This window comes from Canis lupus, unplaced genomic scaffold (assembly GCF_011100685.1).
Source record: "Canis lupus familiaris isolate Mischka breed German Shepherd unplaced genomic scaffold, alternate assembly UU_Cfam_GSD_1.0 chrUn_S1624H1815, whole genome shotgun sequence".
Taxonomy (NCBI): Eukaryota; Metazoa; Chordata; class Mammalia; order Carnivora; family Canidae; genus Canis; species Canis lupus.
The window spans coordinates 9,883-23,785 of record NW_023330466.1 but is presented as its reverse complement, the minus strand read 5'-3'; the positions used below and the strand labels follow the sequence as shown (position 1 = coordinate 23,785).

At 43.0% G+C, this 13,903-nt stretch overlaps 1 protein-coding gene and 3 non-coding genes across 4 annotated transcripts in view; all 4 read right to left on the bottom strand.

Annotated features, from left to right (window-relative positions):
- Positions 1 to 10,541, bottom strand: part of TEX14 (testis expressed 14, intercellular bridge forming factor) — an 87,850-nt gene extending 77,309 nt beyond the window's left edge. The window contains 1 exon segment of the mRNA XM_038589063.1: positions 10,406 to 10,541. Coding sequence (XP_038444991.1) covers positions 10,406 to 10,541 — 136 coding nt within the window.
- On the bottom strand, positions 266 to 480 carry LOC119873515. The gene has a single exon (XR_005386898.1). It is a non-coding gene; the product is annotated as a small nucleolar RNA U3 (small nucleolar RNA).
- On the bottom strand, positions 5,356 to 5,570 carry LOC119873516. Its single transcript, XR_005386899.1, has one exon. It is a non-coding gene; the product is annotated as a small nucleolar RNA U3 (small nucleolar RNA).
- A 3,198-nt stretch (positions 10,542 to 13,739) lies between the features above and the next one.
- LOC119873452 lies at positions 13,740 to 13,903 on the bottom strand. The gene has a single exon (XR_005386895.1). It is a non-coding gene; the product is annotated as a U1 spliceosomal RNA (small nuclear RNA).

Genomic DNA, 13,903 nt, shown 5'->3' with positions numbered 1-13,903 from the left:
AATAGCAGCCAAAACTTCTTTTAAAAAGGTGTAGTAGGGTAGGCCCTGTGGGGCAGTGGTTTAGCGCCGCCTGCAGCCCAGGATTGAGTCCCTATGTCAGATTTTCCGCATGGAATCAGTTCCTCCCTATACCTGTATTATCTCTACCAACAAGTAAATACAGAGCTTTAAAAATATTTTTTAAAAAAGCATAGTAAATAAAGACCCACACAACACAGTAATAATCCCCACAGCAATCTATCTTTAGGAACGTAGACATATAGAAGCCACTCAGATGGCATCCCTTCCTTCTTGTTCCTCCAAAGGAGAAAAAAGAACGATCATCAAGGACAAAAGGCAGACACCAAAGTGACGCCCAAAGCCAGTTTCACGCTCAGGAAGGAACGCTGCACCTCGTCCTCGTGGTTTCTGGTACCCTACACGTTCAGAGAAACTTCTCTAGTAGCAAACTATAGAAATGATCCCTGAAAGTATAGTCTTGACCTCGATTTTCGAGCCTCCGTTAGGCCTGTAGCAGCCACACACTTTTTGCTAGTGGCGACATCCCCCCCCCATGTTCTTCCCCTTTCAGAAATGTCACATAAACATATTTTCAAAGTGCTATTTTATACACCACCTTTTAAAACATTATGGGTACTCTTAAGAGTCTTTGTCTTTTAGAAATTAAGTCTTCTAGTTCTTAATTAGCCTGTTAAGGACCGACAGCCAATCAGAAGCTCTTGTCGTTCTAACACTTCCGGACTAGTGTAACGGTGTAACGGTGCGCAGAGGGGCGCCAACTAGTGCCCGCATCTCTTGTATTATACGCCCCATCTAAGGGTGGAGTTTTTTTTTTTTTTTTTTTTTTTTTAGTTTTTTTTTTGAGGTTTTTTTTTAAACCTCTAAGATTCTGAATTTCGAAAGCTAATTTAACACTTACTTTGAGACCGGCTGCTGGTTACTTACTTGTGTGGGAACCTAAGGGACACATATTGGATTCACCTGGGTGGCTTTTCAAAACAATGTATCCAGGCCAGTCTTTTTTTTTTTTTTTTTAAGATTTTATTTATTTACTCCTGAGAGACACAGAGAGGCAGAGAGACCGGCAGAAGGAGAAGCAGGCTCTTCGCAGGGAGCCCGATGCCGTACTCGATCCCGAGAACCTCAATCAGGCCCTGAGCCAAAGGCAGATGCTCAACCTCTGAGCCACCCAGGAATCCCATCCAGGCCAGTCTTAAACGGGGAAATGTGGACGTTTTATTTTGAAAAACGATTTTTGGGGCGCCTGGGTGGCTCAGTTGTTTAGGGGTCTGTGTTTGGCTTAGGTCATGATCCCGCACTTCCAGGATCCAGTCCCACATCTGGCTCCCTGCTCCACCAGGCGTCTGCTTCTCTCTGTCCTCCACTCATGCTCTCAGCTTTCCCAAATTAATAAGATAAAAAAAAAAAAAAGAAAAACGATTTTCCCCTGCATTTTTTAAAAAGGATTTTATTTGAAGCGTGCACACAAGCAGGGGGAGGAGCAGAGGGAGAGGTAGAAGCAGACTCCCCATTGAGCAGGGAACCCCAAGACCCTTAGATCATGACTCCCCCTGAAGGCAGATGCTTAACTACTGAGCCACTAAGGCACCCCCACTTACTCTTTTTAATTGGAAAAAGTAACAACTGTAGGGTTGGGGGGGTCTGCTTTAATAGGTAATCATGTATATTTTCGTATTGTTTGTAATTTTTAAATCTTAAATTGTATCACCTTTATATTATTATTTTTTTAAAGATTTATTTATTTATTCATGAGAAACACACACACACTCAGAGGCAGAGACACAGGCAGAGGGAGAAGCAGGCTCCATGCAAGGAGCCGGATGTGGGACCTGATCCCAGGTCTCCAGGATCACATCCTGGGCTGCAGGTGGCATTAAACCGCTACACCACCGGGGCTGCCCATCACCTTTATTTTAAATATCATGAGGCCTATCTAGACAAAGATCAGGATTTTTTTAGTTTTCTTCTCAGTGCTGCTCTGTATTAAATAAAATTCAATCTAAATAAGTCTTATATTATTATTTTTTTTAATAACTTGCCAGGTGAGTCTGACCAGCTGTGCACTTCTACCCTAACCCCCCAAAATACTCGGGACTTAAATGTGATTTCTCTTGTTCATTAAAAGAGAGGCAAAACAAAAAAACAGAAATAAAACCAAAATCCCTATTATTTCTCCAGTACTTTAATATGTTCCAGGCCTTCTACTAAACCCTTTACATAGATCATCCCATTTAATCTTGGAACTAACTAACCCTAAGAGTTTAAGGAAATGAAAACTCAGAATGTTAAGTAGCTCACTCCACAAGGCCACAAGGCCACAAGGCCACAAGGCTGTGTCCTGCCATCTTGAGCACTGACATTACACCTTTCTGTATCTTCTAAGTCCTTATCTCCTTCCATGTAACCTACAGAAAAGGCTCTTTGTGTTTTGCCTAAGTCTAGAACTAGGTAAAACTTAATAAACTGACCTGACTAAAGTAAACCCATAAGGAAAGAAATAGGCAGTAGATGTACTGGTGGCGGCTGGTGGGGGGGAGGGAGAGTGGTGCAGAAGTTGCAAAGGGAGAAAAGGGAATCTGAAGTGTATGGACTGAGGAGCCAAGAGACATCATTTAGGCATTTCTTACAAAGGCTAAGGCGTCAAATCATAGGGCTGCCATTCCTGAGAAAAGATGGCTGGTGATGAACTACTTATTGTTTTGAGTCGGCTTAGCAATCAGAGGTGCTATGAAGAGGAAAAGGCTAAGAATATAGCCTGTATCCTGACTGGAAAGCCCTCTGGCCATTTCTTGACAGACAACAGCCATGTATTTGCCCAATGAACAGCATTCAGCAGACCAAAAAGAAAATCAAAACTCCTGTCCTCAAGATTACTAAAGGAAAAAAAAAAACAAACAAACAAACAAAAAAAAAAGATTACTAAAGGAGCAAGTCACCAACTGGGTATTAAGTGACAAGCTAGGCCTCCCTGAAGGAACCTGAGACTTCGCCCTGCATATCTCACACCCATGTGATGTACACACACATAGAAACACCCTACTTCTGATCAGCAAAAAGAGAATGGGGTAAGGGGGAGGGGAGAGAAACATGATCCTTAATTATAAAATACTGAAATAAGGAATTGGACTAAATAATCTGCTTTGAAAGTCCCTTCTAGGGACGCCTGAGTGGCTCAGCGGTTAAGCATCTGCCTTCAGCCCAGGGCGTGATCCTGGAGTCCTGGATGGAATCCCACATCTGGCTCCTGGCATGGAACCTGCTTCTCCCTCTGCCTGTGTCTCTGCCTCTCAATCTCTGTGTCTCTCATGAATAAATAAATAAAATCTTTTTTTAAAAAAAGTCCCTTCTAGTTTGGATATCTCAAATGACCTTATTCAATATTCATAACACTTCTATGAGGGAGGTTATTATTATTCCTGTTTTACAAAGAAATGGAGGCATAGAGAACTTACACTTCTTTGATCAGAGACAATGCCAAACCAGGTTTCAATCCAATGTCTGATGCTAGCTTGCAGCACATAACAGATGCCAGACCTCAGCTACAAATATGCCTACCTTACATCTAGTTGACTGGTATCTTTTTTTTTTTTTTTTTTTTTAAGATTTATTTATTTATGAGAGAGAGAGGCAGAGACACAGGCAGAGGAAGGAACAGGATCCATGCAGGGAGCCCGACATGGGACTCGATCCGGGGTCTCCAGGATCACGCCCCGGGCCAAAGGCTGGTGCTAAACCGCTGAGCCACACAGGCTGCCCCTAGTTGACTGGTATCTTGAATTGAATATCTCAAAACCACTTTAACTCAACATGTCCAAGCTACTCTTGCCTGCTCCCTAAAACTAGGCTTCTCCCGGTTTCCTACCTCAGTGATGGTACCACTGTCCACCTGTCCAGGAGCACAAACCAGAAAACAAGGGTCATCTCTGACACCTTCCTTCACACCAACCTGTCATAAGTCTGATGATTTATCTCCCACACACCTCTCAAATTCCTCCACCTTCACCTCTACTATCTTCCTGGCTGGTCAAGTGATCATCTTTCAGCTGGACAGAACTTAGCCTTCACTCACCAATGCCCTTCTCCAATTCATTTCCCAAGCTGTAGCCAGGTTCCCTCTCAAACTTTTTTTTTTTTAGATTTTATTTAAGTAATCTAAAAAAAAAAAAAAAAAAGTAATCTCTATACTCACACGGGGCTCAAACTCACAATCAAGAGTTGCCTACTCCTCCAGCTGACCAGCCAGGTGTCCCAGGAAGGGTTCTTTCCTGGTAATTTTTTTAAAAGTAATTTCCACACCCAACATGGGGCTCAAACTCATGACCCTGAGATTGTAAGTCATATGCTCTTCTGACTGAGCCAGCTAGGTACCCTCCACCCTTTCAAACTTTAAATAATTCAATCCATGTCATTTTTGAGAGGCAATTCTCCATAGATCTCACATTTCTGCACATCAGCCCAGAGCATCTTTTCAAGCATGTTTGTATCATAAACAGACTTGAGAGCTAGAGACAGTGTCTCCCTCCAGAGCAAAGAGCAGGTTTGTTTTCTATTCAATATAATAAAGAATATGTCTCCCTCTCGGGAAAATGTCAGGCAGGTGTATGCCCATTAAAAAAGACACAGTTTCCCTGCACTTGGGTTTCTGAAGCCCCTCTTCTGTCACGCAGCGCACTTGTATGCAGGCATCACTCGGCTTTCTTTGCATCACCATCTGGGAACTGGGGCTCCAGTGCAAAAATTACAATACTTTAGCTACTGCTATTGCTGGGAATAATAAACTGTCCTTTATCTCTGACCCAGGAATCTATAATCTTGTGCCAGCATCCACAAAACAGTGAGAGGCTAACTCGGCTTAGGACTGGAGCAATGGCACTCTGGTCTCACACCCCAGCAAAAAATCAAGAGTCCTGTGCTTAACCGACTGAATGTTAATTGTACTTTTTTTTTTTTTAAGATTTATTTATTTATTTATGCTAGGCAGAGAGAGAGAGAGAGAGAGAGAGAGGCAGAGACACAGGCAGAGGGAGAAGCAGGCTCCATGCAACGGGAGCCTGATGTGGGATTCGATCCCGGATCTCCAGGATCACGCCCTGGGCCAAAGGCGCCGACCGCTACACCTCCCAGGGATCCCTAATTTTTCTTTTTGAAGATTTATTTATTCATTCATGTCGAGCCACCCAGAGATTTCAACCAATTACCTCATGGCAGGTGAAAGCTACTAGAGAAACTTCCAAAAATAAAGGTGTAAGAGAAAACACTACCTCCCCAGGGAAAGAAGTAAGAGACGCATGAGCCTAACTAACACGTCTAATCTTAACTCAGATCACTCAAGAAACCACTCAGACGGTATCCCTTCCCTCTAATTCCCCCCGAAGGAGAAAAAAGAACGATCATCAAGAACAATGGGCAACAACAAAGTGATGCCCAAAGCCAGTTTCACGCTCAGGAAGGGATACTACACCTCCTCCTCGTGGTTTCGGGTACCCTACACATTCAGAGAAACTTCTCTAGTAACAAACTATAGAAATGATCCCTGAAAGTATAGTCTTAATCTCGTCCTTGATACCTCTGAAAGGTCTAGGGCAGCCATACACTTTGTACTCATGGCGAAATTTTTATCAATTCATCTGCCTATTCATATACATTTTATTTTATATTTCACAACAATTCGGTCAAATGGCAAAATTTAAAACATTTTTCGCCTGTAACTCTTCCAGCGATACATAAATCATGAACAAGCATTATTAACATGCGGCTTCCTAGCAGCCAATCACACGCTGCATGCCTGACTCCAACTCGAAGGGACCTGTATTGCCCCGCCCACCGCAGCAGGCAACACTTGGGTCCCGGTGGGGTTGCGCCGCCCCACTACAGGCTAAGAAAACGCTGTTCACGCCACTGGTCAGCGTTGGACTGCTTCTGGCTTGCTACAGAAGTCCGCTGACTTGAAGAGACCAAGTTTCCTTTGTCTTAAAAGAGAGGCGGGAGGTGGAGGCAGAGAAGAGACAGATAGGTAACAAGTGGTATTCTTCTAATACCACATAACAATCATCATAGCCGTGATGATTTATTGAATATGCACTTGATGGCAGGCATTTTACTCCGTTTCATTTAATCCTCTAAGCAACTGAAGAAGGGTATCATTACTTCCTCATTCTCACAGATGCAGGCTATAACATCACACAGCTGGGGAAACCACTGTTGGAACCTAGGTATGCCTGGTACTAAATCAAGTCCAGATTCTTTTTTTTTTTTTAAGATTATTTATTTATTTATTCATGAGAGACACACAGAGAGGCAGAGACACAGGCAGAGGGAGAAGCAGGCTCCCTGCAGGGAGCCCGATGTGGGACTCAATCCCCCCAGGCCCTGGGATCACACCCTGAGCAGAAGGTAGATGCTCAACTGCTGAGCCACCCAGACATCCCAAGTCCAAATTCTTTTTGGTAAGCCAAAGTGTCAGGAGGTCTAGTCTCCAAATTAAGTTCTCTAATAAAGCACTAAATAAATATATCATCACTCAAAGTTCAGTCCTGAATGTTTCACCTTCCTGGCTTGTACATCTCAGAAGCAGTCTACTTATTTACCTGTAGCAAAGTTAATCCCGGTTTCTCCTTAAAGAAACATGCATGTGGTTTTCTGAATCAAACACATTTTTCAGTGTTAATACAACCATCAGGTTCATCTCATCTAACCACTTCTAATGCAATCTCCTCAGAGACAGTCAAATGTTCTGTACTTAAATTCCATCAGAAAGGGACAGCGTTTGGGGAGCTTTGGTGGCTCAGTTGGTTAAGCGTCTGCCTTCAGCTCATGTCATTAACGCAGGGTCCTGGGATTCAGGTCAGGTCATTAACCCAGGTTACTGGGATCCAGCCCTGCATCAGGCTACCTGCTCAGCGAGGAGCCTGCTTCTCCCTCTCCTGCCCTCCCCTCCCCCCGCCGCTTGTGTTTTCTGTGAAATAAATAAAATCTTAAGAGGAAAAAAAAAAAGGAAGAAAGAAAAAGAGACAGTGTTTGGGCAATCTGCCCAGGTCTGAGACACATCCCCTGGTGTCAGAGCAGCTCCTAATATCTTGAAGTTATAAAGTGCCTTCCAGGGCAGCCCCGGTGGCACAGCGGTTTAGCGCCGCCTGGAGACCCGGGATCCAGTCCCAACGTTGGGCTCCCTGCATGGAGCCTGCTTCTCCCTCTGCCTGTGTCTCTGCCTCTCTCTCTCTCTCTCTCTGAATAAATAAATAAGTAAATCTTTAAAAAATTAAAAAAAATAATAAAGTGCCTTCCAATCACTTTTACCCAAGAGCCTGGCTGTGGTCTGGATTCTTAACACTTTTCCATTCTCCATTCCTCCAACGTTTCTAGGAACTCCTCAATATCCATGCCATACTGTGCATGTAGACAGACTCTCCAAATGCATGTAATTCTATCACTCCAGCACATCCTGTTTTTGTTTTTTCAATATTTTATTAAGTAATCTCTACACCCAATGTGGGGCTCAAACTCACAACCCTGAGTCACATGCTACACCGAGTAAATCAGCCAGGCGCCCCCAACTCAACTTTTTCTTTGTTAAGGTCCTGACCTAAATATACCTTCCTCTAACAGGTTTCCCTTGATTACTCCCCAGACAAGGAGGCTGAGATGTACCTGCTGTACTTCTTTGCCTCCCACCCTTCTCAGTACTTTAATTACTAACTCATGTCTGCTGCTTCTGCTGGATTACTCTCCTGGAAGGCAAGGACACATCTGTTCTTGGTGTCCCAACCCCAAGACTCAATTAATATATATGTAATAAAAAAATGAATAAAGTCTGGGTTGAGGCTCTGGAACTCAGGAACCCACCTTTAGTTTTAGAATTCATATAATTTATATAACTGGTCTTCTGAATGGGCTGAACCAAGTAGATACAATCAAGAAACATTTCTTCCCTTTTTACTGCCCTCAAGTACACTCTTTTGATTACCTTACCTTTTCCCTCCCTGGAGAGGCATCTCAGGCAGATTCCATAGTATTTAAGTCATTTTGAGGCCCTCAAGCACAGTCATTTCAGGTAATAAATTGTCCAGTCCTGTTAAATCAAAACCTCTCTCTGCTCTTCCAGTTCCCTGACTTCAAGGTTGTTTCTGACAACTCCAGAGCTGGAGGGGAAGGACCAATGAGATAAACAAGGGGCAAGGCCTTCAAACTTAGCTGATCCTCTTTGTAGCTTTTGGCCTCTTCCTAATGTCTGCTCTTCTGTAGGAGAGGTTAGTGGGTCCTTCAGGTATCTCCACTCCATTTCACAGCACTCTAATGCAGGCCAGTGCCCTCTCCTTCTGACCTCTTGCTGTATCTCTAGCCTCTCTGTTGGGATTCTTCCTGCCTTCATAGGTGAGATCCTTTAGATGGCTCAGCTACCTTCTACAGACTCTACCTACCCCAATAACTGGTGGGGGTGTAGCTAATCCAACTGCTGGTCTCTCACATTTACCAAGTCATCAAGAGCTGCTCTAGGAAGGAGGCAGACAGCACTCTTTCCAACCTCTAAATTCCAGGTAACATCCCAGGTTATCTTCACACCACACTGGTGGCAGCTGGTGTAGGCTGACATTTCTACTATTTGGCAGACTGAGACATAGGCTCCCAACTATCCTGATTGCAAATGCTACAATTATCTCCGTGGGTTCACCTGAAGGACCTCTTATTTGGCTTTAAGATGGGAATGTCCTATGAATGTCTTTTAAAGAATCTTTTCCAGGGCTCCTGGGTGGCTCAGTTGGTTAAGTGTGCCCTCAGCTCAGGTTGTGATCCCAGGGTCCTAGGATCAAGTCCCTCCTGCTCAGGAGGGAGTCTGCTTCTCCCTCTCCCTCTGTGTGCTCTCTCAAATAAATAAATCTTTGGGATGTCTGGGTGGCTCAGTGGTTGAGCGTCTGCCTTTGGCTCAGAGCATGACCTCAGGTCTGGGGATCGATTCCTGCATTAGGCTCCCTGCAAGGAGCCTGCTTCTCCCTCTGTCTGTGTCTCTGTCTCTGTATGTCTCTCATGAATAAATAAATAAAATCTTTAAAATAAATAAATCTTTAAAAAAATAATCTTTCCACTGACACCCTCACCACTACTCCACTGCCTTCTCCTAGATAGGCTTGAGGTGGGTGATGGACTTGAAGGTCCAAGGACCATTTTAGCCATCTCCTACTAAGCCCTGCTTTAGACTGTGGGGAAACTTGTCACCCCTTGTTCTCCACTCTGAGGCTTTTGATGAAATTCCCAGACACGGACAAAATCCTGCTTTGAGATCTAGTTACACCTGTCAAGCTCTTCCCTGCTCTAGCTTAGTAGACAGAATTTGAAGATGCAGAACATTCAGATCTCTAAGATATAATAAATATTTGAATACTCTGCTTTTCACACTGGAGAGTTTGAATAGACAGACACTAGAAGTTGTAGCATACCTACTGTAAACATCCATTTTTATGTTAACCCACATATGAATGTGTTATGGAATAAAATGCAAAGTTTTGAGGGTGAAAAAAACCAACAGGATCTTTCAAATAAACTATTGAACTCACTGTCAACTACTTCATCTATAGACTCTAGGAGTAGTACATGGAAACACTTGAGAACTTTCTGAATGAATTATTTTGTGGGATAGTTGGATCCTGCAAAATTGGAATTACCTTTCTGAAGCAAATGGAGAAACACTGCAGATAAATTAGGTCACCCTGACTGTTTCACAAACAGCTGAGAAAAGTTTCATAAACCTCTCCCTCTATACTAAGAAGGGAGAGGGGAAATTCAGCAGGACTTCCAGTTATTCTAAAAAAAAAAAAAAAAAAAAAAAAAAAAAAAAAGCAGGTATGGATCTGCACATCAAGGGTTAAATACCAGCAGAGGTTTTGTCCATGTATGGTTTAGTGTTTGTTCTTTTGAAGATTGCCTAAGCTACATTTGCTATTTCCATCTGCCTTGTAGGCTGAGCTGCCTGTAACATCCAGCAAAAAAAACCCTGGAAACAAAAGCACCAAGTCCCTGGGAGGAGCAAAGGGGAAAGCCATGAAAGCTGGTCTCCTCAATCCACCACAGGCTTCAGAAGACTCAGCAGATGGTGTAGATTAAAGGAGAAACAGGAATCAGGCAGAATTAAGTGGGTGGCTGGGGCCTGTGGAGAAATTTTAGGCGCCTAACAGTTGGAAGACCTTATGGTTCCCTAGCACAAAACAAAACAGTCTCCAAACAACAATTTAAGCCTTTAATGAGCAATGACTGCATTGGTAGGGAACATCTCATCTCTAAATTTAACTTTTAATTTCCCCAAGAACTCATACCTTTATGATGTACCTGATTTTCCTTCCAACACTATTCAGAAATGCAAACCAAGTCACATCTGCAATTTTTAAGTGTTTACCTTTCTTGAGAATCTTCTTCACTTTCACATAGTTCCCTTGTTTGACATATTCATGAAGCTGAGCTTCCAAGGAGTCATTTCTTAAGGAACCAAGCTGAACAGGACACGGGACTGGAAGATGAACAGCCCGAGACATCCTGTTTCAAAAGAAAGCAACATTCTTATTTTAACTCAATCAGAAATGCTATGAAGCAACTTAGATTCTTTCATATTTCTTTCTCTTCCTGTCCACTTTTATTTCTAATGAACAGGATTAGGGGAATAATTACTGAAACTCTACAAGATTAATTTTTGGTTTATTTTTAATATTACTGGTGAAATTGAAAAACTAATAGCATTAATTCTCAGGACTAAAAAGTTATGGCTCCTGGGAAGTAAAATTAGAAATATACATATTAGTTGTATCATTAGGATAACTAGGTACCTATTAGTTTTGAAAGGTTAGTACATAAATGTAGTTACTACATGGTGATATAGACAGTATAGCATAATGGGTGAGGTTCAGTTTAGACTCTGGTCCTGGCCCTATCACCTCTGTAACTGTGACCTTGGAGAAATTTTTTAACCTTGATAGGCCTCAATTTCTTCATCTGTAAATGGAGATAACAATAACCAATAATGAGAGGCTTGAATGAGCTAGTATGTGTAAAGTGCTTAGAACTGTGCCCAGCACCAAGCCAGCTCTGTTAGTATGCACAATCAAATCCATGCAGAGAAATTTTAACTTTTCACATGTGGCATTCATACGTGACCATCACAGAGTCAAGTCAAATGTTTGTGGTATACCTACCATGTGTCCTCAAATGTGACAGGTATTGTTTAAGACACCTAAAATTGGATCCCCGCCATCACAATGGTTGGTCTAGCAGGACAGACAAGAGGTACCATGCCAGTGCTCCACAGACAGGTGATAAGAGAGGGAAGCCCCATCCACATGAATCAACAAACATACAGATCAGGGACATAACTGTTACATGGAGAGAAGAGTGTGAAAAGGGGTGAAGCAAAAGAAAAAGGCAAGAAGGTTAACACATTTAGTAAGTCTTCACCAGCCAGGAAGCTTATGTCAGAATTTCTTTCCTTTTTAAGGATGAGTAATATTTCATTTAAGGTATATACATTTTGCTTATCTATTCATCAATGGACACTTGGGTGGATTCTACCTTTGACTGTTGTAAATAATGCTGCTATGGACATTTTGGTGTACAGTCTCTTCAAATACCTGTTTTCAATTCTTTTGGCTATATACCCAAGAAGCAGGATTCCTGGATCACATGGTAATTCTTTTTTCTTTCTGTTTTTGACAGGGAAGGGCAGAGGGAGAGAGGGAGGGAGAATCCCAAGCAGGCTCCACTCTCTTTGTGGAGCCTGATGCAGGACTTGATCCCACAACCCTGAGATCATGACCTGAGCTGAAACCAAGGTTTGGGTGCTTAACCAACTGAGCTACCCAGGCACCCCTCACATGATAATTCTGTTTAATTTTTTGAGGAATTGCCATACTGTTTTCTGTACTGGCTATACCATTTTGCATTCCCACCACAAGTACACAAGAGTTCCAGTTTTTCCAGATCCTCACCAACACTCATTATTTCCTGTGTTTTTTTGTTTTGTTTTGTTTTTAAGATTTGTTTGAGAGAGAGAGAGAGAGCACCAGTGGGAGGGGTAGAGGGAGAGAGAGAGAGAATCTCAAGGCTCAATCCTGCGACCTGAGATCATGACCTGAGCTGAAACCAAGAGTGGACACTCAACCAACTGCACCACCCAGGTACCCCTGTTTTTTCCCTTAATAATATAGCCTTCTTAATGATTCTTGATCTCTTTATTTTTACTTAATTGTATTTACACAGGGAGACCTGGGTGGCTCAGTGATTGAGCATCTGCCTTCTGCTCAGGTCGTGATCCTGGGGTCCTGGGATCAAGTCCTGAATCAGGCTCCCCGCCAGGAGTGTGCTTCTCCCTCTGCCTATGTCTCTGCTTCTCTCTGTGTGTCTCTCATAAATAAATGAATGAATGAATGAATGAAATCTTAAAAAAAAAAAAAAGTTCAAATAAAGCCAATAAAACCCTGAGACCCACTTAGTGTTTACATGATTACTTTTTCCTAAAGCTCCAGAATACACACATCTCTTGAGGATTGAAGCATAGCTTGTGTTCATTATTTACACATTAATATTCACTCCCTTAGTATTTCTAGTTGTCCTTCTTTTTTCTCAATAATCATCAGAACTTAATTCTTTTTGTTTGTTTAAGATGTTATTTATTCATTTGAGAGATAGAGCATGAGCAGGAGAGGGAGAGGGAGAAACAGATTCCCCTGCTGAGCAGGGAGCCCAATGATGGGCTCCATCCCTACCCGGAGACCATGACCTGAACAGAAAGCAGACACATAATCGCTTAATGGACTAAGCCATCCAGGTGCCCCAATTCTAAGAAACTAATCTTTAAGGAGTAGTGGGCCTCAAAATGTTATCCAGGGTTCACAATCAACACTGCAGAGCAGGGTAAAACAGTTTTTTGTTTTGTTTTGTTTTTAAGATTTTATTTATTTGAGAGAGGGAAGGAGAGAACAGGAGGGCGCACAAGGAGGGGGAGAGGAAGAGGGAGGACCAGTGGACTCCAGTGAGCCAGGAACGGGGGTGGGGTGGGGTGGAGGGGTTGGATGTTGCAGCTAGATCCCAGGACCAGGAGATTATGATCATAGCCAAAGTAGTCTACACTACTGAGCCACCCAGGTGCCCTTAGGTAAAAATATTTAAAACAATCCTTGAGCAGGATCCCTGGGTGGCTCAGCGGTTTAGTGCCTGCCTTCAGCCCAGGGCGTGATCCAGGAGTTCCACATCTGGCTCCCTGCATGGAGCCTACTTCTCTCTCTGCACCCCACCTGACCTCCCTCCCTCCCTCCCTCCCTCCCTCCCTCCCTCCCTCCCTCCCTCCCTCCCTCCCTCCCTCCCTCATAAATAAACAAAACGTTAAAAAAATCTTTGACTTTGCAGCCTCTCTGGAAAATTCTAAATACAAACACATTTCACTAACTTACATGCAGTCCTTTACTCCTCAGTAGAACATTAGTGCCCCAAAAACTAAAAGCTCAATTATCACTCAATTACTTTTACTTTATTAAAAGTTATTTATTTATTCATGAGAGACAGAAAAAAGAGACACAGGCAAGGGAGAAGCAAGCTCCGCATAGGAAGCCCGATGTGGGACACAATCCCTCGACCCTGGGATCAAAGACAGACGTATGATAAGGTGAATATAAGAACACAAAGTAAAACCACAGAAACTACCGCAGAAAAGAACAAGAGACAGCTCTGCCTTTTAGCACAATTAACAGGGGAAAGCGCGAACGCAGTCCCCCACTACCACAAATTATGCAGTCGAGTTTCCCACATTTGGGGAAATCGCAGGGGTCAGCACATCCGGAGTGCAATGGATGAGCCTCGCCCTGGGAAAACCACCTTCGTGATCATGGTATCTCCCCTGCCAGGTAAGTAT